This window comes from Pseudorca crassidens, chromosome 4, assembly GCF_039906515.1.
Source record: "Pseudorca crassidens isolate mPseCra1 chromosome 4, mPseCra1.hap1, whole genome shotgun sequence".
In the NCBI taxonomy this organism is placed as follows: Eukaryota; Metazoa; Chordata; class Mammalia; order Artiodactyla; family Delphinidae; genus Pseudorca; species Pseudorca crassidens.
Window position 1 is genome coordinate 68,002,166 of NC_090299.1, and position 27,953 is coordinate 68,030,118.

General features: G+C 34.6%; 1 protein-coding gene across 8 annotated transcripts; it reads right to left on the reverse strand.

Moving 5' to 3' along the window:
* On the reverse strand, positions 1–27,953 carry GNPDA2 (glucosamine-6-phosphate deaminase 2). Of its 8 annotated transcripts, none has more exons than XR_010942982.1 (9): positions 27,797–27,952; positions 24,665–24,826; positions 20,455–20,556; positions 19,213–19,395; positions 13,212–13,396; positions 7,400–7,574; positions 5,585–5,761; positions 4,963–5,124; positions 1–1,022 (listed from the first exon to the last, which is right to left on the reverse strand). XR_010942982.1 is itself a non-coding variant. In XM_067735855.1 (8 exons), exons 2-7 carry the CDS (start codon positions 24,786–24,788, stop codon positions 5,598–5,600), a joined length of 933 nt encoding a protein of 310 aa, XP_067591956.1. In that variant the 5' UTR covers positions 24,789–24,826; positions 27,797–27,952; the 3' UTR covers positions 1–1,022; positions 5,585–5,597. The 8 variants fall into 8 exon arrangements, 5 of the variants coding, with proteins under 5 accessions (XP_067591956.1, XP_067591955.1, XP_067591958.1 ...); XR_010942981.1 differs by having other exon boundaries at positions 5,565–5,761; XR_010942983.1 differs by lacking the exon at positions 5,585–5,761.

Genomic DNA, 27,953 nt, shown 5'->3' on the forward strand with positions numbered 1-27,953 from the left:
TTTGTTTATTATAAGCTTTATTTGAGTTAAAGATAGAAAACAATATACTTTTATTTGCAATTTAATAATGCAAGTTGTTATGGCAATCTAAAATAGTTTACAGTAACTTTATATTATACTTCATCATATGATCCTTTTAGACATTATATATATGTAAGGAATAAAGCTAACCATTTATGAAGTTTAATGATAATCAGAAAATTTTCTTCAAAAAAAATAATTTCCTTAAGTGTGTTGCTAGGTATAAAGCTCCTAATTGCTAAAATACTTAAATTAAGTGCGTGAACCCAAGTCGTTAACTAAAAATAAGAGCACATCTGTTTAAAAAAGTGCTACAGAAGGTGGTGCACAAAAAACATGCACTTATACATACTTTCCAAAAGGACGTAAACTGTACTTTTAGGCACTGCAGTCTCTTCAAATTTTCTGTACCAACAATATATAGCAGGACTTTTGATGTCCAGATGCTACTGCAGGAAGATGACTAAGGCAACCACGTGCAGAAAGCTTGTGCAGAGAGAATATTATAAAGATAGCATTCCGGAAGTAAAGGCTTGCAATGATAGTGGTTTGATACCTGAAAGGCTTGGAGTGTCTTCCTGTGATTAAAAAATTAAAATCTAATAATGCCACTGGAGTCATATACATGGTACTTTATGTACAGAATTGTCACCTTTAAAATGACTTAAATTTGTAAACAGGCAGACATTGCATTTCTGTGCTATGTTATAGAGTGACTGTGGCTTCTGTAACAACTGATCAATTGTGAGAGCCAATTACGTCTAAACCCTAGTATAAAATGGACACGTTGTAAATATGGAATGTTTAACATATAGATATTAGACTTCAAAAATGACAATATTCAAAGATTCCCCAAGTTTTATCATATTGCATAGCTGAAAATTCATCGATGTATAAAAGTGTTCTGTTCATTCAAGCAGAATTTTGATCCAGTCTCCTTCAATTTGCTTCTTTCATACTGTATAGTGGATCCACAAGTTTATTGTGCACATGCATTAAACCTTAAAGAAAAAAAGCACAGTTCTAGTTGTATTTCTTATTTTGAACTATATCTTATTTAGAAAACAAAAGATTTAATATTAAAATACAAGTATACTGGCTCCCATCTAGTACAAAATAGTTAAATTTATTGGAAAAATGCAAATAGAAATGTTTCAGAATGTTTAGTTTTAACTACCTAGCATATATCAATTTAGTTATTTATGAAACCATGGATCTGGAATGGGTACAGGTTCTTTGTGAGTAACCAGAAGTAGGGGCAGTTCTTGTCTTTACAACTTCCTTCAGTATGACAAAATAACAAATTTGAATACTAATTACATCTAAAAGTCTGTTGAGTTTGACCCTCTGCCAGTTAATCTAACAGACTCCAACAAAGGGCTCAGAACTGTTGTTACATCAGTTCTCTAATATATTACCCTATCCATTCATCTGGCAAATTATTTTCTACTATTTTGACATGTGTATTTACAATAGGGGTTGATTACAAGCCACACAGGTTTACTAAAACAATAAGATAACCTAAATATCAATTTCCAAGTAAATTTAAATTTCATCTTATAATTGGTATGCTTGTAAACTGTCCTTAATTTTATTAAAGCTTCTTGGGAGATATATTCCAGTTATTCATGTCTTAATGCACATGTATCGTATTTAGGGAAATAAACTGTCCCAATTAATGAACTAAAGATTTTATATTGTGCAGGTTAAAGAAATCAGTTAAATTTACCAGGTTGTTAAGAACATGGAGGCTGGGGAAAGGGACTCAATGTGGTTTTCTTAGGAAATGGGATTACTGGATCGAGGAGACAGGGTACTTGTTAGTAAGAAGGTGTACTTTGTCAGAAAGGCTGCAAAAGCACTCTAAAATCCAAACTGTGAAGACCCACTTTTAAGAGATAAGCAAAGGGACATGCAGAGAACACTTAAGTATACGTGTAGTAGAAGAAAAACCAGGAGTGGAACAGTCTTAAAAGGAGAGAGAAATATTCACTCGTGAAATTGAAAGAGAGAATGCTAATTAACTCAACAGCTCACTTCAGTGTCTAATCAGCACCTCAAACTTGTTAACAACATCCAGACCCATTTTCCCCTTCTAAACCATTTCTTTAAAAACACTGTATATGGTGTTACCCTCTGATGAGCTGCTAAAGCCAGACAACTGAAATTCACTGTTGATTTTTTTCTCTTTCCTTTTTAAATTCAGCAGCAAGACTGGTGGGCACTACTTTCAAAATATTGATATATCCCAAATTAGCTACATTTCTTCATCTCCACAGCACTGCCCTTAGTCGAAGCCACTTTCATCTCTAATCTGATTACCAACTCAGCACCCTACTTTCATCACTTCCCATTGTCCAATTTTTCTAAAAACAGAAGCTAGATTATACCATTTCCCAAATTAAAATTCTCCAATTGCTCTTGTCACTTAGAATATAATTTAGATTGTATTATATTATATTATATATATTATATTATATTATATATATGTATATTATTTAGATTCATTTATCCTTCTGATCTCATGTCCTCCCCACTCTCCCCCCCCCTTTTGTGTTACACTCAACCCTGGCTTTGTTGCCATTACCTCAGAAAGGCTAAGCTTGGTTATAGTACAGGGTCCTTATATTTGCTGTCTCATTCAGCCTGGAGTGCTCTTCTCCCTGAGCAAAGCATGATTATCTCCTTTTGGCTTTTTGGGTCTCAGCCCAAATGTCACCTTATAATGAATTACTGTTTCACTTTCTTTAGAGCAATTTTCACTCTTAGAAAATGTTTTTCCTACCATGTCTCCAACTAGAATCTGAGGTCCAGGACCTTAAATTTACTGCTCTAAGTCCTGGGTCTATAAAGGTCATGATACATGTTGGGAGCTCAAGAAACATTTACTTTAAAAAATCTGTGAAGATTCAGTGAGATGGTCTCTGGAAGCTTTTTTTAAATTTAAAATGAATCTAGAATATAGTTAAAAAGGAGGCAGGAAAAAAGGAGGGAGCAGAGACCAAGATTCTGTAGTTCAAGGTCCTGAAGACAGAAAAGTATCAAGGGCACTGGCAGAACGGCTAGACGTGAAAGGAAAGGATGCTTAACGATTAGGATAAATTTAAAATCTTGGAGGTAGGACTGTGGAGGAACTGAAGTTAAGCCTTCCATGCAGCTGGAGGGACAGAAGGGTCAAAAGGTTAAAATAAGTAATGGGAAGAGTTTGAAGAAAGCAAAACAAGGAGCACAGCTAACCCAGGAAATGAAAGAATTATGTATAAAAAGTACCAAACTAAGCATAAAGGCACTTGATCGGTTCTGCCTCCACCTCAGGTATATGGCAGCCATTTACCCATCTGGCCTTACTTATAAAATGGAGTAACCTCAGCTCAAAAATTTAAAAAAGAAAGCAATGTACTCAACATAGTGCATAAAAGTCTTATAATGATGTTTGGTATATATGTCTGAGATAATGTAATCTCTGATACTTGAATGTTTCTATAGTGACAGTTCCATAAAGTTATATAACCCTCCCTTCCGTGCTTACCAGTGCAGACAAAAAGCCTGTGATAAAAATCCATGAGTATGTGGACAAACCAACAAATACTTCATTCATTAGACTGTTTTATGCAAACTATCTCCGAGGCTGGATTTGAAGCACACTGGTTTATTGGCATTTGTTCTTTGCTCAAAAAATGTTAATACATACGAATATTTTTCTCAGGGCTAATAACCCCTCCCCCCCAATACCCTTTTGAAAGGCCACTGATATGCAAGCCCTCATTTGCCTTTTCACTCTTAATTTTGTTTTTAAAGTATAAGCTAGCCCCATTTTATCGGTATACTTTGTTCTCTATTAAGAGGAACTTTTTCTGCAACTGTGTTAGCTCATCCTTACACCTGTGCTATTATGGCATTCTCTTCAAATCTAAGTGTTACCATCTTCTACAGCTCTCAGTCCCATCAGCTCCATTCAAGTTTTCATCAACTACTATGTAACTATAAAAATCTCTCCCTTAACATCCCTTGGACTTCACAGTGATTTACATAATTTAGCACTTAAACTGAAATGGTATCAACTTCATGTGTCATCCATCTACCTGCCCAACTACCTAGAATTTACCAAGTGTCTCCAGTGTACTAGGTAGGTACCCTTTGAGATGCTCATCTATTGCAATGAACCAAAACTGAAGTCCCTACCGTCATGGAGCTACATTTTATTTTCTCGAATCACTTAGTGAGCCAGTTTTATGAAGAATGCCAACTACTTTCAGGCAGGGATACTTGTACTTCTTTCGGGTATAACAACACATGAGACAATGTACTTGAAGGCACTGTAACCCATGTTTCTTGGCTGATGACATTAACTGGAAAATATAGTTTACATTTACCAAAAATAAACATTAAAGGGTAATTTTTTAATACTGTAAAAGGTATCTGCTAATGAAAAATATTTACCAAATAATTAGCTCTAAATAGAACCAATCTTATTTAAAATAATATTTAACTGAAAAGTTTAACAACCAGTATGTAAAAAGCAGCAAAATGGAGATTGGAGAGACCCAAGAGAGGGGACAAACAAAGATAATGGTAATCTCAGCCATGTGGTTTAGAAGATATACCTCTTCCAGAGTATCAGCTCTTTGAGGATCATTCTACTTGATATAATTCATCTATCATTCACTTAAAGCTTTGATCATGGAAAGAATACATTAGAGCTTAAAAACACACAACTTAAAACATCAGGATAAACATTAAAAATACAACTCCTGTAAAGTTTTTTAAAAACTAAACACTGGCTGTAACTTGTACATAACATAAAGCTAGTTCCAAACTAAAAATAATTTTGGAAATTTTAGTACTTGCTTTCTGAATAATAAATCAAGAGTTTGCTATGACTATAGGTAAAAACTGACAACGTTCTACACAAGAATGTGATAAAAATAAATAACTGCTTACTTAACTCATAAACAGAAGTAAATTCTAATGAGTATTGATAAAAATGCATAGACTTTCTGATGTTGCTTGAAGAAGAAAAGTTAAATATAATAGATTTTATAGTTTGGTTCAATCTGAATTCATTCAGCCTCTATCAAGCTATTGGAGCTATTGGAGTAAGGCCTAAAAAGGATAAAACAAAAAGAATGTTCACCATGATGATGATGTCTTGAAAATATATTATCTCAGGACATAAAACATAGGTTTTATTTTTTAAAAAACAAAAAACTAGAATGAAACAAATTAAAATGTTTTCCTGTGATTTACTTATATCTTTCAAAAGATATATACTGAAGTAAACTTCCATATGCTAATGATTTTTATTGTTTTAGATGTAGTTAACCTAGACTTCAAGAGCTAAATAATTAGAACCCTTTAAGATTCCTCTTGACACTTTTAAAGGGATGGCAGAAGAAATAGTGATGTGAATGGTATTCGAAGAATTACAGATTATAACTAAGGGATTCATTTCCTTCAGTATATCTTGCAGTGATATAATAATAAGGATATGACAGATACATAAAACTACATTTATAACGTATAAATTTATGAAGTCATTTTACCTAATATCAAAATATCTTACTGTAAGATGAGGTCTATATATATAGCCCAGAACAATACTGCAAATCCATTTTTCTCCATATTGAAGGAGGCATCCTGACAGAGGCTGATGTCCTGAATCTCTTCAGAAATATATAAAGCTCCAATGGAAAATAATTTCTAAGTGACTTTAACATCCGTACTAAGCCTGTTAATTCACCTATAAATGGGATTATAAGAGTACCCATGTCATATAATTGTGAGATTTAAGTAAATCAGCAAGTATAATATGCTTAGAATAGCACCTGGTCATATAACTATTGGCTATTATTAAATGTTTACTTCACTAAAATGTAAAAATTTTCTGATAAAAACTAAACTGACAAAAATCAGACAAGTATAGGGGTTTATCTGGGGATTACTGGTGCTAGAAAATGGCAATGTTAAATGAATCTCCTCAAAACTGTTATTAAAATATGTGGATAGGGTTTCCCTGGTGGCACAGTGGTTGAGAGTCTGCCTGCCGATGCAGGGAACACGGGTTCGTGCCCCGGTCCAGGAAGATCCCACATGCCGCAGAGCAGCTAGGCCCGTGAGCCATGGCCACTGGGCCTGCGTGTCCGGATCCTGTGCTCCGCAACGGGAGAGGCCACAACAGTGAGAGGCTCGCATACCACACACACACAAAAAAATATGTGGATAATGAAGATTCCTTCTATTAACTTTTTCGAGGAATCTAATATTTGTGATGAAACCTGGACTACATGGAAATAGATGGGTAAACCTCCATCTAAGAGCTCTTATTCACAACCCATAACTGAGGTATTCCCTGCTTTTATCTGTCAAATTACTAACAAGCTAACAATTTTCAGTTTAATTTGGTATATTTGTGACTTGGTAAAAAACTGGTAATTTAACTGATAAAAATATAAATGACTGGAAGTAATCTAAGTGCTTAACACTAAGGAAACCTTTAACACCTTTTATTAAAGAGATTTAAAACGTATTTTCATTCATATAGTATCAGTAGTACACTTATTACATACTTTGTGAATTACTGAACTATACATATGACTAATTACATAATATTTTCATATCAGCTATATAAATACAGGTGCTTTGTAAAAAGTACCTATTTATACAGCTTGTTTATGTGTGTGTATTTATATGTGGAGTTGACTCAAGCAGGGAATGGCTTCTAAACTGAGTGTATTCAAAATTGTCCTTGAAAATCTCTTAAACACCTATCACAGCAAGTTTATATGGTTTTTTATATATATGTATATATATATATATATATATATGGTATGGTAAAGTTTAAAAATTACTGAACTAGACTGTAGGAAGAAGCAAAAGGAAGCTAAATATGCAGAAGTCTGGGCAAACTCTGCTTACTTGCAGAGTTTATTCCATACTGTTTGACATTTAGCAAAATTTATTGTGAAGATTAAATGAGATAGTGGGCAACCCATCTTATCCCCTGATTTCATTCTAAACATAGCTGAGAGGTTAGGGTGGGACAGGTAAACAACGAAAAAATTAGAAAGGACATATATACATTTCCTTTGGGGCTATTTAATCTTGTATATTCAATATGAAAGTAAAATATTTAATTTTGGATTTCAAGAAACATCTTGTTTACTGGAAATATAGATTGAAGAGGTTTTCTTCAAGAAAAAATATTAGGAAATTACTTTGAAAGCTAGTATTATCTGAAGTGAGACATTTCTAATCCTTAGCACAGTACCAGTTTTCAATACGCCACAATGCAGAATGTAACTCCCCAGTCATACTAAGTTTTAATTGTCATCTACAATGGAATATTCTCCCAGTCTGCTTTTGAAGTTTCAGTGCTCACCTTTAAAGTATTTCACAGTTTTAACTCTTAATTCTAAAGTAGCATCTTCATCACATACAAAAATAGTTCGGGGATGTTGCTGGAAGGCTGAAACAGTCCACATGTGATTGACTCCTTCTTCTATTGCTTTGTAGAGAGCAAATGCCTTGTGTGCACCTGTTATGAGGATCATTACCTGAAAAATCGTGGACATTACCTGTCAATTCTTAAAACATGTTCCAAATGACTAAGAAGCTCTATTTTTTTTAAACAAAGAATTTAGCACCAATATTTTTCTGAGGGTTAAAATAAAAATAAACAGCTCCATATTTCTTCATAGTTCAAGGTATTTATTTCTGCTCTTTAAGGTAACAGGCAAGCACAAAGTGTATCTCTACTTCTGGCTGAACAAAGTAAAATAGTGTCTTGTAATGGAGTATTATTGAATATACCATAATGCCTATGATAATTAACACATTAAATACTGATGTACAAGAAGAGACCTGGGAGAATGAAGAAAAAGAAACAAAAGGGATGTTTTGCAAAAGCAGAGTTACAGATCAACAAAGAATTTATATAACCAGAAATGATATATCAAATTGCTCTAGCCCAGATAAGCAATAGATATTACTTTGGAAAAGCAAAAGACTCTGAAATAAGATATTTTAAAAGTAATCTAGAGAAATGAGCCTAAAGATTGTTTCACTGAACGGGTGCTATCTAAAGCTGTTTTGGAACAAAACTAGATTTAAAGAAGGGTTCAGAATCTACTTAATGCAGGAACTGTCCTTTAAACACACATAACTGAGACCATCCTTAGGTACAGAAAATCCAAGGTCTTTGTCCCAGATCCCTGATAGCCTATGAGATAAGTCAAAGAATGTATGCAAATGTGAGTGAGTGTATACAGGTGTCTGAATGAATCTTTTCTTTAACATTTTTAGCAGTAAATCAATCCTGTTTTTACAAGTTAAACAGTTTATGTAATGTAATAAATCTTTAAACATGTTTTTTTCTGATTATTTTTAAAAAAATGAATGTTAAAGTGGTTGTAATTCTAAAATATCTGTAACAATGTAAAAATTCTGTATTTCACATTTTATAACCAGACCTTCTAAAACAGGGAGGAAATTAAAGATTAATGAACCAGATATTACTGTATTTCTTTTATCAAGATTCATTACTTTTCATTTTGAAGCTATTTTTGATTAATATCAAAGCCCATGAATGAAATAAGATATGTATGAATTCTTACTGTTTTTATTGATACTTCTTGTTCTTAAGTATAGAGATCTAGGCTCAGTGAAGAATTAATATGCCTTCACCTATAATTAAAAGCATTTTTTAAAAATTAGCAATGCTTAAGGTAAGCACAGCACTGATTAATGGGTCTATTAGTTTTCCTCACTGGAAATTAATATTTTTTTCTTAAGACTGATACGTGTTACAGAGGAGTTTGAAAAAAAAAAACAAAATATTCAAGTTCTTTGCTCCATCCTGTCTTCTAATTCAGAATCTTTGGGATTAGGACCCAAGAATCAGGGTCCCTTAAGTGATTAGTATGCAATCTGGCAGAAGTCCTTATACTAGCACTTGAAAAGGCTTTTTAAAACTATTTTAACACACACTACATTAAATGAGAATATGTAGTGATTGCTGCATGATGGATATTTTCTGAAGTTTAATTTATTTCAGGAGTTTTAAAATGTGATTTGATGGTTTCAGAGTTAAACACCGAACTTAAGCACTTTTCGTGAATTATTATCTCATTTAACTACCCACATCAACAGCATGAGATAAATACTATTCTTACTCATATTTCACAGATAAGGAATGAGGCACAGATATTCTGTAACTTGCCCAAGGTCTTGGTAAGGCTACTATATAAACAAGAGGTCTGATTCCAGCATCCATATCCTTAACAACTACAATAAGACATATATAACCTTTGAGAATTAAGAAGAAATATCTGGAAAATCAGAAATTGAAGAAAATCCCTCTTGGAATATAATTTGACGTTGATAATACGTGATTATTTCTACTCTATCTGCTCCACTATTCTCAAGGAGAGTATTTCTTGTATTGTGAAAAAGCTTAAGAGTAGCCCTATCTGAAACCAAATTTTAAGGATAAGCAGAAAAGAAAAGGGGGCACTTCAGACAGTTATGGGGTGGTCAATAAAAAGCTAGAAATTTGGTAAGGCTGAGCATAGGGAAATGAGATGGCTGAAAACTGAATTTTGATAATACAGAGCATTTTATGCCAAAGAGGCTAGATATCATCTTGTGATGAAGCAGCAAGGAATCAGAGACTCTTCATTACATGCATGAGTAATAACTATGTTTTTGGGGGAAAAAAAAATTCAGGCTGTAATAGAGAACAGGAAAGGGAAAGAATGGAGATAGCCATGATTTAGGATACGTTTGCAATAATCCTTAAAAAACTGATATAGACCAGAAGTAAGGCAGCTCCGATGGATTTATCTGATGGATTTATCTCTGTTCGATGGAGGGCTGGATCCTTATTTATCTCTAAGTTAAATGGTGGAATGTGGTGACTGATTAGATGTGAAGAAGCTGAGAATGACACACGTTTCAAGTTCAGATAATTTTCATGGAGGATGTTGCTGTTCACCAAGGGAGGGAGATAATTTTGGTAGAAAGATGAATTTAAATTTTGAACAGTTTAAGTATAAGGAGTCAATTGGAAATATGAAATCTGCAGCTTCAGAAAAAGAACTGGCTAAAGATATGTACTGGTAGTTATCACTGTATTGAGCGTAGTTGACCTTTTTAGAATAGTACTAAATCTACCAAGAACAGGGTTCCAAAGTGTGACTGCTATTGATGTATTAAAAAAAAAAAAAACACCACACAAAAAAGGTCACTGCCCAGAAGTATGCATAGTGAATACGCAGTGCTAGGAGATGACCCCCTAGGTAACAACAACATTCAAAAGGCAGATGGAGGAAGAAGAGCCAGGGAAGCATACTGAGAAAGAATGGTCAGAAAGAAAGAAGAGTAATGGTAGAGGTTTATGATGGAAGAAATAGTCCATAGGAATAAATGATGAAAAGAAGCCCAGTAGGATAAGACCTGTAGCAAAGATGATGGTCTTAACAACTAAGAACTTGTCACTGGTGACTTCTGTGACATTCAGTAAGTCAACAAAATCAAAAGAAGATTTTTAAGTTTTACTGGTTTTTCCTTATGTCATCGCAAGAATAAACATTCAAATTATTATAATTATATATAATAAGCAATTCTAAAGATGCTACAGTAATTAAAAACAATTTGTGTCTTTTCTTTTGGAATTACCTTTAAAATATAAAGCATTATCTTTAAATATATCTCAGTAAAAACAAATTTTAATCCTTTGAGGGTAAATGTGGCTTTCATCAAATAGCCGGAAGTCAATAAAAATCAGATCTGGTGGTTCAGGTAGACAGCCAAGCTGTGGATAGAACCAACTTTGTCCAAAATGAATTATAGGCAAAACTATCATTCAAACTATTCTCAACAGTTACTGAATACCTATTATGTGACAGGCAGTGTACTGTGCTAGATATACATGACTCATAAACACTTGGAGATTATAAACTAATGAGGAAGGGTATTAAACAACGAAACATACAGAAACAATTATAAACTGCAAAAAGTGCTATAAACAAAAACTGTGGTAAAAGAATAAAAGAAAGTAATTTTGATTATAAGAATTATGGTCAGAAAATGGAACTCTGAAAGCTGAAAACGGGTGCCATTTTAGCTAAGCAAGGGCTAGAGAAGTAGAACATTTCACAATTAATTAACATCAATGTAAGGCCTCAAAGCAAGGAAGGAGTGAAAACTGAGGGCAGTGACTTGTGTGGTTCATTACCTAGTGGACAATTCCCAAGTCTTAAGAAACCTGTAATAACTTCTGGGTTGTCACTTCCAGGGTCTGTACAGAAGGGCCTCATTATCTGAGTTGCCAAAGTGTGAAGATACTTATTGATGCACTGACCACTTAAAGATTTGTCTCCCATTCAAACCTACTTTCCACTCAACAGTGACATCTGTCCCACACATGGATTTAAATTTTAAATATATTTGCAGTTATTGAAAATGACACTGAAGAACAGCTCACATCACAGTTAAAACCACTGGCAGATGAAAATGTGTACACATGAAGCCCATTAAAATTGAAGATAAAGTCATTAAGTATAATCATGTGATACTTGTTTCAAAAGAATGCTATGAAAAATCTAGCAAGACAATAGCCAAGACAATGGAAACAACCCAAGTGTCCATCAACAGAGTACTGGTTTAAGAAGATGTGGTGTACACACACACACAATGGAATATTACTCAGCCATAAAAAAGATTGACATACTGCCATTTGCAGCAACATGGACGGACCTAAAGAATATCACACTAAGTGAAGTAAGTGATACAGAAAAAAACAATACTATATGCTATCACTTATATGTGGAGTCTAAAAAACAATACAAGTTAATCTATATAAAACAGAAAAAAACTCACAGACATAGAAAACAAACTAATGGCTACCAACGGGAAAGGGGGTAAGTTAGGAGTACAGGACTAAAAGATACAAATTACTATATGTAAAACAGATAAGTAACAAGGATTTACTATATAGCACAGGGAACTATTCAATATCTTGTAATAACCTATAATGAAAAATAATCTGAAAAAATATATATATAACTGAATCACTCTGCTGCACACTGGAAACTAACACAGTATTGTAAATCAACTATAATAAAGCACTAAAGTCCTTGGGAAAACTACTAAATAATAAAAGTTTTGCCATAATTTTCTTTACAGTCATGCTGGGAATGAATACTGTGAGGTGAATAGCATCATATAATTTTGTTGGAAAAGTCAAACAAGAAACAAAATCAATGTTTGAATACTGTTAATTCTAAGAATTAGCATAAGAGTTGCACTGTAACTTTAATTTTGTTATATGTAAGAAATCGTTTCGCATAACTTTCATATTTTAGAACTAAGATTGCTCTATTTTTTTTCGATTTATTTACTATGAAATTTCAGTCTTTAAAAGGTCTTTTTTCATAAACCAATTATCGTTAGATGTAAAACTCCATTTTGAATGACAGTTCTATTTGTGCATTCAAGTCTAGATATATTTACATTAAGATCAGTTACTCATTCACCATACCTTGTCTGTACTCTTTCCTCTGAACCTGTCCAATCCTGCTGCCAGAAGGGAATGGAGTTTTGGGTTTCCATATAATTTAACCACTTATAATCATGATCTGACTATAATTTGGTCTGTTATTCTCAGGGCAGGAAATGACAGCCCAATTAAAAACTAAAAAATTTGAGTCTACTGTTCAGAACTCTTGCCTTCTTAAACATACCAAATTTAGAACAGATCCAGCCCTAAAGGGGTTCTTTTTCCACTGGAAACCAACTGAGCTATCCTCCTACAGTCAAGAATCACATTACACTAAATTATCCTAAGCCTCCAAAAGCAGTTTAATGTTAATTATGACTGCATCTTTGTTGCAACAGTCCTTTCACAAGACTATATGATCAGTGTGATTTTAGGACCTCAAACTGTGAAACAAGAAGAGGCAAGTAAAGCAGTACCCCAAAAGAGATGGTGCCTAATTTTTAGTTTCCAGCTCCAAAGACTTAATTTACTTGAATTCTAAACATGGCAATGAGCCTAAAAGAAATTACTGAAAGCCAGACAACAATTTATACTGCAAATAGGATTAACCCAAAATAGCACTTATTTGACACCACAATTTCTCCAAAGTCTATAGACATCAAAGGAAAAACATCAAAGAACATTTAATTCTTACTTCTCTAGCATCCATCACTGTCCCCACACCAACTGTTAGAGCCATAGTTGGCACTTTTGATAAATCTCCATCAAAATATTTAGCATTTGCCAAAATGGTGTCCATTGCTAGAGTCTTTACTCTTGTCCTTGATACTAAACTGGATCCTGGCTCATTGAAAGCAATATGACCATCTGGACCAATTCCTTTCAAAAGAAATACATATACACACACATATATACATAAGTAAATAAGGTTTCTCAAAGTTCAACATGATTTAAAGACCAAAGAAATAGTCATAAACACGCTTACCTTGTTTTATTTGATAGCTGAATTTCTAATGCTGCAGTAAAAGATTTGTTCCTGTATTTGATTCAATAAGTATTTCAATGTTTTCCATATGCTTAGCATTGAGCTAGCATGATTCTAACAGCAAAATTAAGTATCACTTTATAATAATACTTCATAAAGCAATTTCACATGCATCCTCTCAACAACACATATATTTAACAATCTTGTGACATAGTCAGATTAACCATATCTATTTACCTCATCTCCCCCTTTTTTTAAGCTCAAAAGGAAACTTTGATGCTAAAGGATAATATATGATTTGTTCAAGGTAAATAATTTAGTAAATACTAAGACAAAACTCAAATCTAAATCTTCTGATTCCTAACCCAGTGGTCTTTATATTCACACTTTAACTTGCTTGGTTCTAGTCTAGATGGGGCAGTTAACTACTGGACCTCCCTGTAGTATAGTTTCCTCACTTATAAAAATGTTTAGATTGGACAAGATATTATCTAAGGCAGTAGTTTTCTTCAAACTTTGACTGCAACCTACTGCAAGAAATACATTTGACACTGCAATCTAGTACACATATAAACAATTAAAACAAGAATTGCATGAAATAATACCCTTACGAGGAGCCATTCAAGCTATTTTTGATTACATTTTGTTTCATTAACAAAACGTACAAAGGGAAATGGTGGATGTGACTGACCATATTGATTTCATGCCCTAATAATATGTGACAACCACAATTTGAAAACTCTGCTTTAAGGAGATCTACTGCCAGCTGAAATATTCTAGGACTGCCTCTAAAATATAGATAAGAATATGACATTTCTTATTTGAAGGAAATTGGAGGTAAATCTTTTCATAAAATCAAGAATCTTTCTATGGCTTAAGTAAATCAAGTTTTATATACATGGACCCTACTTGCTAGTCAGATTTCTGGCAACTTCAATCAAAAAAAAAAAACCCCACAAGTTCTCTGGGTCAAAATACTGGTTATACTTATATTCTGCATATTTAGTGATATATAGGTGTATCTTATTGGCTCTTAACACACAATTCTAACAACTTTTTCCCAGGCTACAACAAAGTAAAATATGACAAAGAGTAACCTGGTTTTGAATGAAGAAGGAAGAACTGAAAACCTTAGGAAGCAAATATGAACTACCAAAGCACAATAATCTAGGAATTTTTAACAATATAGGATTAATTTTTAATCTAGTACGTAAAGCCAGACCTATATGTGGTTAATATGTATGGTTTGTTTCCACTATTAAGTATATATATGCTTGTCTATTTTAAATCACAGATACGCATATCTCTCTAGATTTGTAAAACTGTTCTGCTTTTCCTCTTAAGTATACATCTACCTAAATATTTTTATTTATATGTCTCTATGGAGGAAAGGATGGAACCAGGAAAATAAAAGAGTTCCAGAAAAAAATAGAAGGTCCTCAAAGATCAGTATTAGTGATCTCACCGTTGATTTGGGTCACACAAGTGTACAGCAAAGCTGGAATTATCAGGAATGGTTCATGATGGAGAAGCGTCAATACATTCCCTTACTATCAGTAACTATCAAAAATTGAGCTTTTCCTGATATAAAATTATATTTTTAAAATGTTCAGAATGTTTTACAAAGCCTTATAAAATTTTCTTAAAAATAATCATGAACTCTAAACACCATGGTTAATTCTTATTCAGTCTTTAAGTGTAGACTAAGATATCAACACCTTTTTTTTTTTAAATTTATTTTATTTTTGGCTGTGTTGGGTCTTCATTGCTGTGCACGGGCTTTCTCTAGTTGCGGCGAGCGGGGGCTCTCTTCATTGCGGTGCGCAGGCTTCTCACTGCGGTGGCTTCTCTTGTTGCTGAGCACAGGCTCTAGGTGTGAGGGCTTCAGTAGTTGTGGTGCGCGGGCTCAGTAGTTGTGGCATGCAGGTTCCAGAGCACAGGCTCAGTAGTTGTGGCACACGGGCTTACTTGCTCTGTGGCATCTTCCTGGACCAGGGCTCGAACCCATGTCCCCTGCATTGGCAGGTGGATTCTTAACCACTGCGCCCCAGGGAAGCCCGAGATAATCAACACCTTTATGAAACATCTCTAAAACCTCTGAGTCTGGATTGTGTGTCTTTCCTGTGTCTATAGTTCTATGGGCTAGAAAGTAAACTTCATGAGAGTAGACTTTCTCTTCTTCATAACTGTATCCTTACTATTTAGAACACATGACACACAGGAGGCCCTCAATAAATAATGGTTGAATAAATGAATGGATGGTTGGTATTGTTCAGAATGTTCAGTACAGTTTTTGCCCCCTTCTACCCTGCTCTGCTCCCCTCACAACAGGGGCTAGACCAATCATAACACCCTATATCTCATATTGTTTAGGCAGAACTGTTGTGATCTAAGGACAAGTACTTAGGCCAAGCTGAAACAATCAGAATTTCTCTCTATAAATCTGAAACTTGACCAGGAACACAGAAAGAAAGAAGGTATCTAGAGCTGAGGCATTTGATGACAGCACTGCAGGAGAGGATCAGGTGAGTCCCTGCTTCAGTTCATCTGAGGCTCCTGGTTCTTGTTCTTTTAAAGACTTGTTTTTTCCAACTCTGATGTCAGTTCTGTGAGTTACCCCAGAATTATTCCAATAAATTCACTTTTAGTCTCATTAGTAGACTACATTTACTTGCAAATCAAAGAATCTAATCGTGTAACCAAAGTAAAGGGTTAAAAATTTCCCCAGTGTCTTATTTTTACCTTTTAAACACAAATTATCTTAAGATAATTTTAAAGTTAATAATGCTTTTAGAGTCTATTTATAGATTTCCATGTTTGTGTACTTTATTGCTGGGTATGGATCAGGAATTGCATGATACACCTTATTCTTTCTCCCAACAATTCTGTCATCAGATGAAGAACTTCTGAGTATGTATTTCCTCCTTTCTCCTTTCTATAGAGGGAAGGGAACTCTTGCTCCATTTCCCAGGAGTGAGCAATGGTGGATTAATACTCTGGAGCTCTTCTCTGGTCTTACTATTTCCAAATTCAGAGGGGAGGAGTAGGAAACCCCATTCTGGCCTCAAGCCCAACCTGCAATCTCTAATCCAACTTTACCTTTAATAAAGCTGATATTTTGATCCCATTTGGCTCAGTTCTTAGTGTTTTTATTAACCAAACCCTGGAACAAAAGAAGGGTAAGTGGTAAGACCCAGATACCAAGCCTCATCTTGAATATCCAATGATAACAACCTAGATCAACAAAGGTGAAGAATCGAATGAGATTCTTTCATGAGACAGATCCAATAATAGGGTATCCCAAACAGGGGAAAGTTCAAAGAAAATGTAATAAGCCAACCCTCTGTTCCCTATACACAATTATATGTCCCTTCGATAATAAATATAAACTGTCAGACCCTGGATTAGCCCACGACTACAATGAAGGTGTTAATGGAAGAGGAAAGGAAATCCTGTTAAATTTTTTTGCAAGGGGAGAACTACAGGAAGTTTAAGACAAAAATTGGTTAAAAAACAAAATAAAGTTCTTTTTAGTAGTAAGAGTCAGTGATAAACATAAATAATTATGATTATGCTCCATTAGTTTCAAAAGTAGAACTAAGGTGAGTTATTGTGAGGAAATGCACTGAAAAACTTTAGCTATAAAGAAACAAGAAGTGGCTTAAAGCTATGGGGAAAGAAGAAAGTTTACTATAAATCTCTGAAAAGGGAGATTAAACCTTAAACATTACATTAAGCTAAAATATTTTCCGGAAAGTAGGCAAAAGGACAAAATGGAGTTAAAGAGCTCTTATCAGTTTTTTTTCCCCCAAGTAAATTCTACTTCCTGGCATTGAGACCCCAAGGGATTTGTCACAAGAATCCTTATGTAAGGTCAATAAATTAACAGGAAAAAATAAGTCCTCAAATAAAGAAGTAAAAAAATACTATTTATGTTATCCATTCAGCCATTTTTAATACTGAAGTTTTAATAGTTGCATATCTTTTTGTATAATGGTAAATGAGTGAAAATATTTCTTGATATAACTAAGATAAACAGTTTAGGTATATTATTTTACAGTAATTCTACTTGATTTTGGTAGAGTTTAGAAAATCTAAAGAATGCGTGGGTAGCGCACTCCTTAAACATTTTCAAATATCTACTGCCTTGGCCTTGATATTGGTAGGCGCAAACGGTAATTATCTCAGAATTGAGCAATACGGACAAAACTGGAATGCAAATGTTTTCCAGGAATAGTGAAGTAATATTAGCAAGTTTTATTTAAAAAATAGATACTGTCTATTTTGAAAAGCAAACTAGTCTAACTTGGATTCTTGCTCAGATAAAAAAACCATCCTAGACGGTCTATTTAAGAAAGTAATTGATATTAGTTCTGCTAGGTAGAGATAACAGTTTCTTCAAAGAGAAAAACTTCAGTCTTGCTGGATACCCTTAGAGGTAAATCAGTAAAAGAGCAGGACATTCAATGAACTAAGGAAAAATTACTTCAGAAACTACATCTCAGAGACAGAGTGGAGTAACACTTAATGGATTACCAACTACATACCAAGCAATGCACAAGGCATTTTATACATGTTATAATGTGGTTAATTCTCATCAATTCTGAAATGGTTAATATAATCTTGTTTTACAAATAACTTAATTATATTGAATTAGTATACTGAACTAGTTTACTGAAATCAATAAATTTCCTAAGATCTTACAGATTGTAAGTGGCCAAAACAGGATGCTAATTTTTGTCTGACGATAAAACCCAATTTTCTCCAAAGGCAACCAAACACCTCTACAATACCTGGCCACCTCAACCATAAATTAACCTTAGTACAGGTCTATTGAAGATCTAATTCATATAGTTTTGAGCAGTCTTCTAATAAATTAATTGTAAGATATACCTGGATCTAATGGATATATCTATCTCTATATATCTAATGTTAATTTAGAGCTTTAGTATGTTTAGTTGAATACTAAAGAATCTGGCAAAAAACAATTTTGGTTTCAGTTTAGATGATGTACTATTCATATGCTCCATACTGATAGCAGAAAACCGTATTGTCATTACAAAGGAAGAGATTCTTTCACCTCTTCAATGGTAGATCATGAACACACAATATACATACACATATGTATGTTTGTGTGTGCACGTACATATATAAATTTCAAGTGGAATTTAGTTAATTAAACATTTACTTTAGAGTTTATTAAGACAATTATACAGCTTAATTCATATTAACTAAAGGCTGATGATAAAAATTTTACATTCTTAACTGATTTCTTAGTGAAATGAAGCAATTTGAATGATCAGTAGAGAAATGTTAAAATCCACCTGTTCCACATGCAGACTTTCAGAGATTTAACGCCGTAATTTGATAAGAAAGCTGGGTTGGGGTTTTAAAGAAACAGTAGAAGAATAAGAGTATCACTGAGGAAAAGAAACATCACTCGTTTTCTAAGATGTGGTAAACTATCAGTTCTAAAGAGGTAATTAGGCAGGGATTAGGACCTATTTCTCAAGCCATAATTTAAAAAATCCCCACTTGCAACATTAAGATTATTTTTTGATGAAAATAAAGTAAAATAGAAATCAATAGCTGAATAAATGGGTATTACAGACAGTCACAGATGTTCTTTACATTACACGAAGGTAAGTTTTTTTTTAAAGCACCTAGTTCAAATATTAATAAATGATTAATGACAAAATGTTTTACGTACCTCCAACAAAAAGATCAATTCCTCCAGCTTCTTTTATTTTCTTTTCAAATGCATCACATTCTGCTTGTAAGTCTGTAGCATTCCCATCAAGGATATGAGCATTATTAGGATCTATATCAATATGCTTAAAAAAGTTATTCCACATATAAGAATGGTAGCTTTCGGGATGATTTCTGGGAAGTCCTAAATACAAAGTTAATAAATAAAAATGTAACTATTTCCAGAAATAAATCTAAAGTTTACTTTTCTGATTAAGCCATAAATGCTATTTAAAATATGTAACATTTCTATACCATATTCAATTTAAAAGCATTTTTATACGGAATATATGCTTATTATGTGCCAGGCATTATTTTAATCACTGTACATGTATGTATTAATTAATGTGTACAATGTCTATGGAAATAACTATTATCAATCTCACTTTATAGATGAACAGAAACACAGAAAAGTAACTTTCCCAGGGTCACAGAGCTCACAAAGGGGCTGGAGCACAGAAGTCTAGTTCATGTGCATGTAATCACTATATTCCCCTTCTCAAATACAAAATTTTAACCAATAAAACTGATTTATGTGTTAAATTCAACATAAATTAAATGGCCACACAACTGAAATCTTGATCTACGTTCTTCCTCTGTTATTCCTATTTACATGCAAGGTATACTAAATTACGACAGTTCTTTGACAATGACTCAGGCTACTGTTAAAAATGTGTACCTATAAAATTTAAATTTTAACACAGAGTTTATATATATCACTGATCTTTCTAGTTAAGCAAGGTCACAATCAATAAATTATAAAAGCTTCAAGGCTACAAATAGCCTTATATTTAAAAAATATTTTACTAATTACTTTTACATACATATTAATTCATTTATCCCCACAACAACACTGGTTTTAACTTTGCCTTAAGAAAAAAAGAAAAAGAGAAAAAGAGAGAATGAGAAATGTGAATGAATTGGCTCAAAGTCGATGGAGCCAGGACTGGTAAGTGGCATAGCTGAAGACGAATGCAAATCTTCTCATTTCTAGTCTCACGGTCCTTCTACTACGTCATGCTGTCATTACAAAAATAGTTTTTTTTATATAAACTCCCAACCCCACTACAAGGTAATACATTATACTCTAGAAATATATTCATATTACATTCAAAACAAATTTAAATAATGTTAATATTCTCAATATATTAATTTTTTAAAAATATAACATGTCCAAATAATATATTCAAATAATATAGCTTACCTACATATTCATCCATGTTAAAGGTCTTCACATATTTAAAAGAAAGGTCTCCATTCTTATGATATTCTATTAGTTTTTTATAACATCCTAAAGGTGTACTCCCTAAAACAGATAAACATTCCATTTTCTAACATAACTTGAAAATCTAATTTAAAAAAAAGTTTATATTAACCTTATTCTCTTCTTACTTAATAGTATTTTATATTTCTAATTTATTAGGCAAACAATTATTAATTTAAATACACATTCAGTTAACAAATATATGTTGAATTAGTCTCTCTACAAGGTAACCTAAAATTTTAGTAAACTGGAATTTGCTGAATAAAGCTGGGAATCTGTCAACAGAAATTATAGCTTGGAAAATTATTCTTGTGTCGCTGGATATTTGGAATTAATGGTGTATATTCCAGGATTAGAAACTTCTAGAGAGCACATGTGAATTAGAAGAAAAACAAACGTCCCACCTTTAGAGAAAAAACTATTTAGAGAGGGATTTGCAGCATAAATGATACATAAATAGGTCAAGTATTGACCATTCAATGAAATCAAAAGTGAAACCAGAGCTGAATTTAAACACTGCCTCTACTTTCAAAATAGAAAGTGGCAAGGATCGAGTGAGGAGGCTTATCCTGTAAGTTTTTAACTGGAGCTCCTGTTTCTCATTTTGTGTTATTTTCAGCATATATCAGCTAAAATGTATAAAGTAAAATGATTTCTAGGAAATGGGATCTTGGCTTTGGATACTTCATCTGAGTTCTTAATGTTATTGTTTTATAAATGTGATTCTTTTATGTTTTATGAAATTAAGATCTGCTTGATAGTGCTCCATGAAACGACACAATAAAGATAAATGAATTTAGCCACTTGAGGATGGCCTCCCTTTGTTTTTTAAATCTGCTGTATTTTTTCATTTTAACTACAAATTCGAAGACTAGATTGACTACATTCTTACAACAAGCAACCTGGCCCACACAATCCTGGTCAGAGTATTGGTTTCTAGTCCGCCCACCATCACAAAACAAAATAAAACACCCAAACACAAAATTTCTACTCAAGAGGCAGGGAGAAGTATGGCAGAACTAAGCAGTCTCTGGCAAAAAAAAAAAACCACCAGAAAAACAAAAAAACAACTAATACAAAAAAAATCCAGAGTAGTAAAAAAACTGACTCTCATTTAAGATGACAGAATAATAGAAGTGGCTAAATATCACACAGGTTCACAGAACAGAAGACTAATAGGTTTTCTTAAAGTTAAGCACACATATTGTTTTAAATTGTCATTAATAATTTAAAATTTATGTGGTCAAACTTTACAATTCTCAAAGAACTACAGCCCACTAACATGAAACCTGGATAAAAGATGGATAAGTATGCTCTTCTTTCTCCTTTTCTAGAAGCATAACAAATTTTCTGTGTGTATCTTTCAGTGTCAAGAGAATAGTTATAGGACTCCCTCCGTAATTTAAGGACATATGAATATAAAAAGAAGTTGTCACAATAGTGATAAAAATCACATTCATTTTCTACTTTTTAATCAAAGTGGCTGAATAGAAAAAAATCAATGGAAGATATGGTACACGGTGAACTGGTAAAAGAAACTTCATTTTAATATATTTGCTTTGCAATACTCATTTACTAACATAACTAATTTAGCAAGTGCTTACTATGATTCAGATAAAACAAAGATTATGACTGTTTCTACCCTAAAAGAACTCACAGAATACGGATAGACAAGTACAAAGTAACTATAACACAAGGAAAAATATAAATAACCTATAAGAAGTCTGGGGCAGTATAGTGAATCAAAGAAGAAAACACTATAGTCTTGCTTGTGGGAGAAAGGATGAAAGATGGCATTTCAACTGAGTCTTTGAAGAAGTGAAACTCCCACAATCAAAGAATGGGTTAAGTTGTAATTGAAAATAGAAAAAAGATGGGGGAGGAGGTTCAGAGATGACACTTGTATGCCTACCATGTGCTAGATGCTATGCTGGTGTTTCATACATGAGCTAATGTAAATCTCACAAGTTTGGGAAATTGGCATTATCTTTCCCATTGTGAAGGTGGAAGAATTGGGGTAAAAAAATTAAGGAATGTGCCAAATATCACACACACGGCAGTGAAGCCAGATATTCAAGAGATTCTCATAAAGTTCTTATTATACAGTATGCTAGCAACATGAATGAAAGTAAAGCCAGCAAATTCAGGTCTTTTCTTTGAACTACAAGCCGTGTAACCTGCCTACCCTGATTCAGTGTAGAGGAATAGTGGGAATAAGTCTGGGAGGCAGGTTGGGCCCACAGCATGCAGGCCCTTAAATATCAAGTTTGTCAACATCACTTCAATAAATATATTACTGAACAGGGCTTCCCTGGTGGTGCAGTGGTTAAGAATCTGCCTGCCGATGCAGGGGACACGGGTTCAAGCCCTGGTCCAGGAAGATCCCACATGCCGCGGAGCAACTAAGCCTGTGCGCCACAACTACTGAGCCTGCGCTCTAGAGCCTGTGAGCCACAACTACTGAAGCCTGCGCGCCTAGAACCCATGCTCTGCAACAACAGAAGCCACCGCAGTGATAAGCCTGCACACCACAACCAAGAGTAGCCCCCGCTCGCCACGACTAGAGAAAGCCCACACACAGCAGCGAAGACCCAACACAGCCAAAAATAAATAAAATTTAAAAAAAAAGATATATACTGAACAGATATTCCCCAGAATTGTGCTTGGTGGGGCGTAATTACAACATAGCATGTTGTTTACAGAAATGTATGTTCAAATTTCAAAAGCATGGGGTGGGGGGAGGTAAGGATGGGGCATGATTAACACTGTCATTGGTCAATGAAGGAGAAAAGTAGAATATGTTAACAAAGGTTTTCCAGAGATATACCCTTGGCAGATGTATTGTTAGGCAGTAATACTATCCAAAATAAAGCAGAAGAATTGTATATCAAAATACACAAAAACATGTTTAGCACTGCTGGCGTTTATGGCTCTGAAGCCTTTCTGCTCCCATACTCAAATTACTGCTTATTTCTTCATAATTAAGACAAAGTGATTAAGGCAGCTAGTCTGAGCATGGCCCAGGTTTACAGAAGGCAAACTGATACAGAGGGCATGTTCAACCACTGGGGCTCACATATCAGAACTGTGGGTGCTGAGGGGGCCCATTTCTGGTGTGCACAATTAAAAAAAATTCCTCTTTGCCGTTCTTACCAACGCCTACTGCCATGGACCGAAAAACAAAAAGCAAAACAACAAACAAAAAATCAACTTGGTGAGCTAACAGTATCTTTCATGGAAATTATGCAAGTGAAAAACAATTATGATTGTAGCTTTTCTATAGTTGACATGTATGGGGGGAGGAGCAAGAGGAAAAAATACTGTTTAAATAAAACACACTTAAGAGAACCTTAAATTTACATAGTGTTTACAGTATACAAGGGACTTGCTCTTATTTGAGCTTCAAAACAGCACTGTAAGCTATTAATTTCCTTATCTTCCTTAAAAGTAAGGAAAACAAGATTATGGTGTAGAATAAGTGCCCTTCAGTCACCAAGAAAGTAGCAGCTCTGATTCCAGGTCCAATACTCTTTCCTATGTAAGTCAACAATATCAAATAAAGTACCATGTATCAGTGACACTACTTGGTTATTTTTTAAGAAAAACCTTAACCGAGAACTAAATCCAATAAAGTGTATAATTAATGCTTATGTTCATTCTGTCATGAAGACATACCTGTCTTCAATTTTTCACCTGTAATACTTCTAAAATAGAAAATAATCATAGAAATAGCAAAGGGCTAATAAGATAATATAAGGCATATGAGGTAAAATTAAGAGGCAGTAGTACATATTGTAGGTACCTCTTAATGATCAATGAGAAGGCTAATCTCCCAGGAAACTACATGAATAGTGAAAGCAACATCCCTAAATACAAACAAAAGACTACTAGAAAAAGGTACAAAAAATATCATGACCATGACCTAAGCTATATTTCCTTTTCAATTCTGGAGTGGTAGGTGAGACAGAATTTTAACAAATAGTAATGAAACTTAGATACCAGATATGTCTGTATCTATACATTAGACTTGATATCCTAATATGTTAAATCAGTGATATGACAAGAAATAAACAGGAAATATATTTTACTAAGAAAAAGCCTTCAATCCCACAACCTTGAGTACCTAATATGGGAAAAAATGGTGCATTACCTGTTGGCAAACCCAGTGTAAAATATCTGTCCTGTCCAGGTCTGAATTGAATGATGCGATTACAGATGTATTTGGCTGCCCATTCACTAGCCAAGTCATAGTTATCAAGAATTACAAGCCTCATTATGGTGATGCACAGCTTCCAGGACAAGAAGTTCAAACCTGAGAAAATTCCATTGTAGAGCACTTTAAGTAATTTACAGTCAAACAGAAGTAAAATACATTGATGACTTTTAAAAGGACAGTACTTAAGAAAGACATGCATGTATACAAATACAATCTGTACTTTTAAAATAGTAATAATGGCTGTTCTCTTTTGGACGAACTTTGAGTTCTGGGCAGTGGGCTAGGTCATTTAAGTACAAATATTAATTCTTACAACAACCTTCTGAAGTACATACAACATCCAGTTATAGATGAGTAGAGGGACTGACACAATTTGACTGAGTTCACACAGTTACTAAGTGACAAAGCTGAAATTTATATCAAGGCAAATTTACCATAAAGACATCACACTGCACTATCTCTACAGGTATACTATATAAAGCAACATAAAACAAATCTAAAGGCAAACAGAGCAGCACTCATTTATTGATTGCAAATTCATGGTAGTAATGATTACTCAGCACCTTTTGGGTTACTTACTAAAATCCAGAACTCTCCCTATGAATGATGTAATAACCAAACCTCCCTTCTGTATAAAAGTGATACCTGCACTTAAAAAAATTTCAATCAATACAGAAAGATAAAAAGAAGTTAAAAAAAAAAAAATCGACCCAAATCCTGCCACTCCGAAATAATGCTCATTACTATTTGGTATACATCATTCCAGGTATCTATCTAATGCACACATATAAACAGGATGTATAGAAATAATTTCTAACAATGGGATCATACTAGACATGCTATTTTTAACAAAAAGCATAACGAATTGAATTCTTTCTGCATTAAACAGAAGCAAAAGAAAATAAAGTGAACTAAAGAAACTGCTGATCTCTGGGGGAAAAAATTATTCACAAAAAGCAATTTCAGTTCCTAGAAGTATTCTAAGGTTAAGAAAAAATATTATACAAATATTAAGAGATCAGCATCATTTAAAAACTATATGATTCCATTTTAGACAACATGGATTGACCTACTACCATGAAAGATGTGAAAATTGCATTCTTACACTTCCTCCCACCCCGATTTCTGTAAGATGTATTATTTTATACTGCCAAGATTTATAACATTTACAATCAATGTGTTCTACGACTATAATTCCCAGATTTTAATTCTTAGTTTTCTTATACTTAAATGGATTTGTTACCCACACCAATCTTTTCACAAATGGCTTCAGCAGTCCTGAATTCTGTACCCACAAACCATACATACAGAAGTCAAAATCTTTACATTAGTGGGAGTAGGAGGTCTTATTACAAGGAAAACACTGAATCTAAATATGTCCTTAAGAACATGATGATTTAGATTCTGGCATAACAACAACTTACGATCACCATGATCTAGAGTTATGGCACAATAACAAGAGATAAATATCATTTACAGACAATAATTTACAGTTAAGTCATGAATTCAGTCCAACAGATGGACTTGGCCTCCATTTAAATTCATTAATAATCTAATGGCAGAAACAATTTCAAAGTTACACCAAAGAATCAGAAACACTTCCTGGCTGTTTTAACCATCAAGAGATATACTTATCTCTAATAAGGATATTCAGCAAAATGACTACTGATAAAAAGAGAAAAAAAAAAAAAACCCTGTAAGGTGAGGAGGAGGAATGGCATTAGAGCTTTCCAAGTGTCTTCTGTGTTTTGGGGCATGCTATTTCTTTTCTCAGTTCAACACACTTGTGAGGGAGGGCCTATTAAATGCCAAGCACTAAGCTCTGTAGACACAAAAATGACAAAGATAAGGATCCTACTATCAAAGGGCTTAGACTCAATAGTCTCTGGGGAAGAACTTATCCTCATTTTTCAGATAAAGAAAAGTGCAACTCACAAGTTTATTACTTAAGTTATAAAGCTATTAAGTGGTGGAGGGCCTATCTGACTGAAAGATACCTGCTTCCCAAAAGTGCCTTATAAGGAAGAATCACTTAGGATGCCTGTTAAAAAGATTCCCCGGACCTTTCCCTGGACATGGTGTTTCAAAAGATATGCAATGGGTCCACGGAATCTGCACAAATATCACAGGTGATTCTTACAATCAGGATACATTTGGAAAATAACATCATACAAGACGACTGCGTTGCACAGAGGTTCAAGTAAGCCTCTCAGACCAAACACAGGCACGGTTTGCTTTCTTAAACTCTTCCGCGAGTCTACAGTTCAGTTCTAAAAGTCCCAAATGAATCACCTCACCCAGAGAAAAGTAGAATGCCACATGTGTTCAGATTTTTAAATGTGTCTTTTTCCAGTTTTTGCCAATCCTCACACATCTGAATTGCTGCTGCAGTCGACCATTCTCTGACATCTTGACCCGACAGCACTCAAAAAATGACACAGCACCACCCCTGCCCTCATCTTCCTCTGGTGCTGATTCATTTTGGGTGTGCGTCCCTTGGACAAAGAGCTGCCAAACACAAACCTGAACTTTAAAGCTGGATGGGAACTTCTAGACGACTTGGGTTACACAGCTATTTTAGAATCTGTACTAGAATCTGGAATCTAGGCTTACAGAATCCCTGCTCTGCGCTTTTTCCCTAAAACACACTACACCTGACCTCAAAAGATTCCTGAAGCCCGACCAGGAAGGGGGCTCTCAGAGCAGGGATCCAGGTCAGGGTCCCGACGAGAGGCGAGAAGCAGCAGAGAAGGCTGTGGTCCCTGCCCGGAAGGCGAGGGCTGCAAACTCACCTCACCTGCCAGGCCGCTGGGCCCGTCTCTCCTTAAACCCTAACGAATGCAAATGAGGATGACTATTACGAATTTGTAACAAGTGTCAGGAGAAGACTGCCAAAGAGCAAGGGCCAGGAAAGCCCCGTCCCGAAGAGGACGACCAGTCAAGTTGGAGGCTCCCGGGACCCCCATCCGCCCGGCGTCCCCGTCTCCGCACAGAGCCCACCGGTGGGTGCAACAAACAGCCGGGCCCCCGCCCGACTCCCCTTCCAGGCCCTTCCCGTGTACTCACCTGCCGACCCACCGGCTCTTCCGAGGCTGGAACAGCGAAAATAACCAGCAGGCAGTCAGCCCGGAGAAACACCAGCCGGCGCGAGGAGCGTAAAGCCTAAGGACCCGGATGTAAATCTAGACGCCGAGGAGAAGGCGGAGCGGCCTGCGGGTGCTGC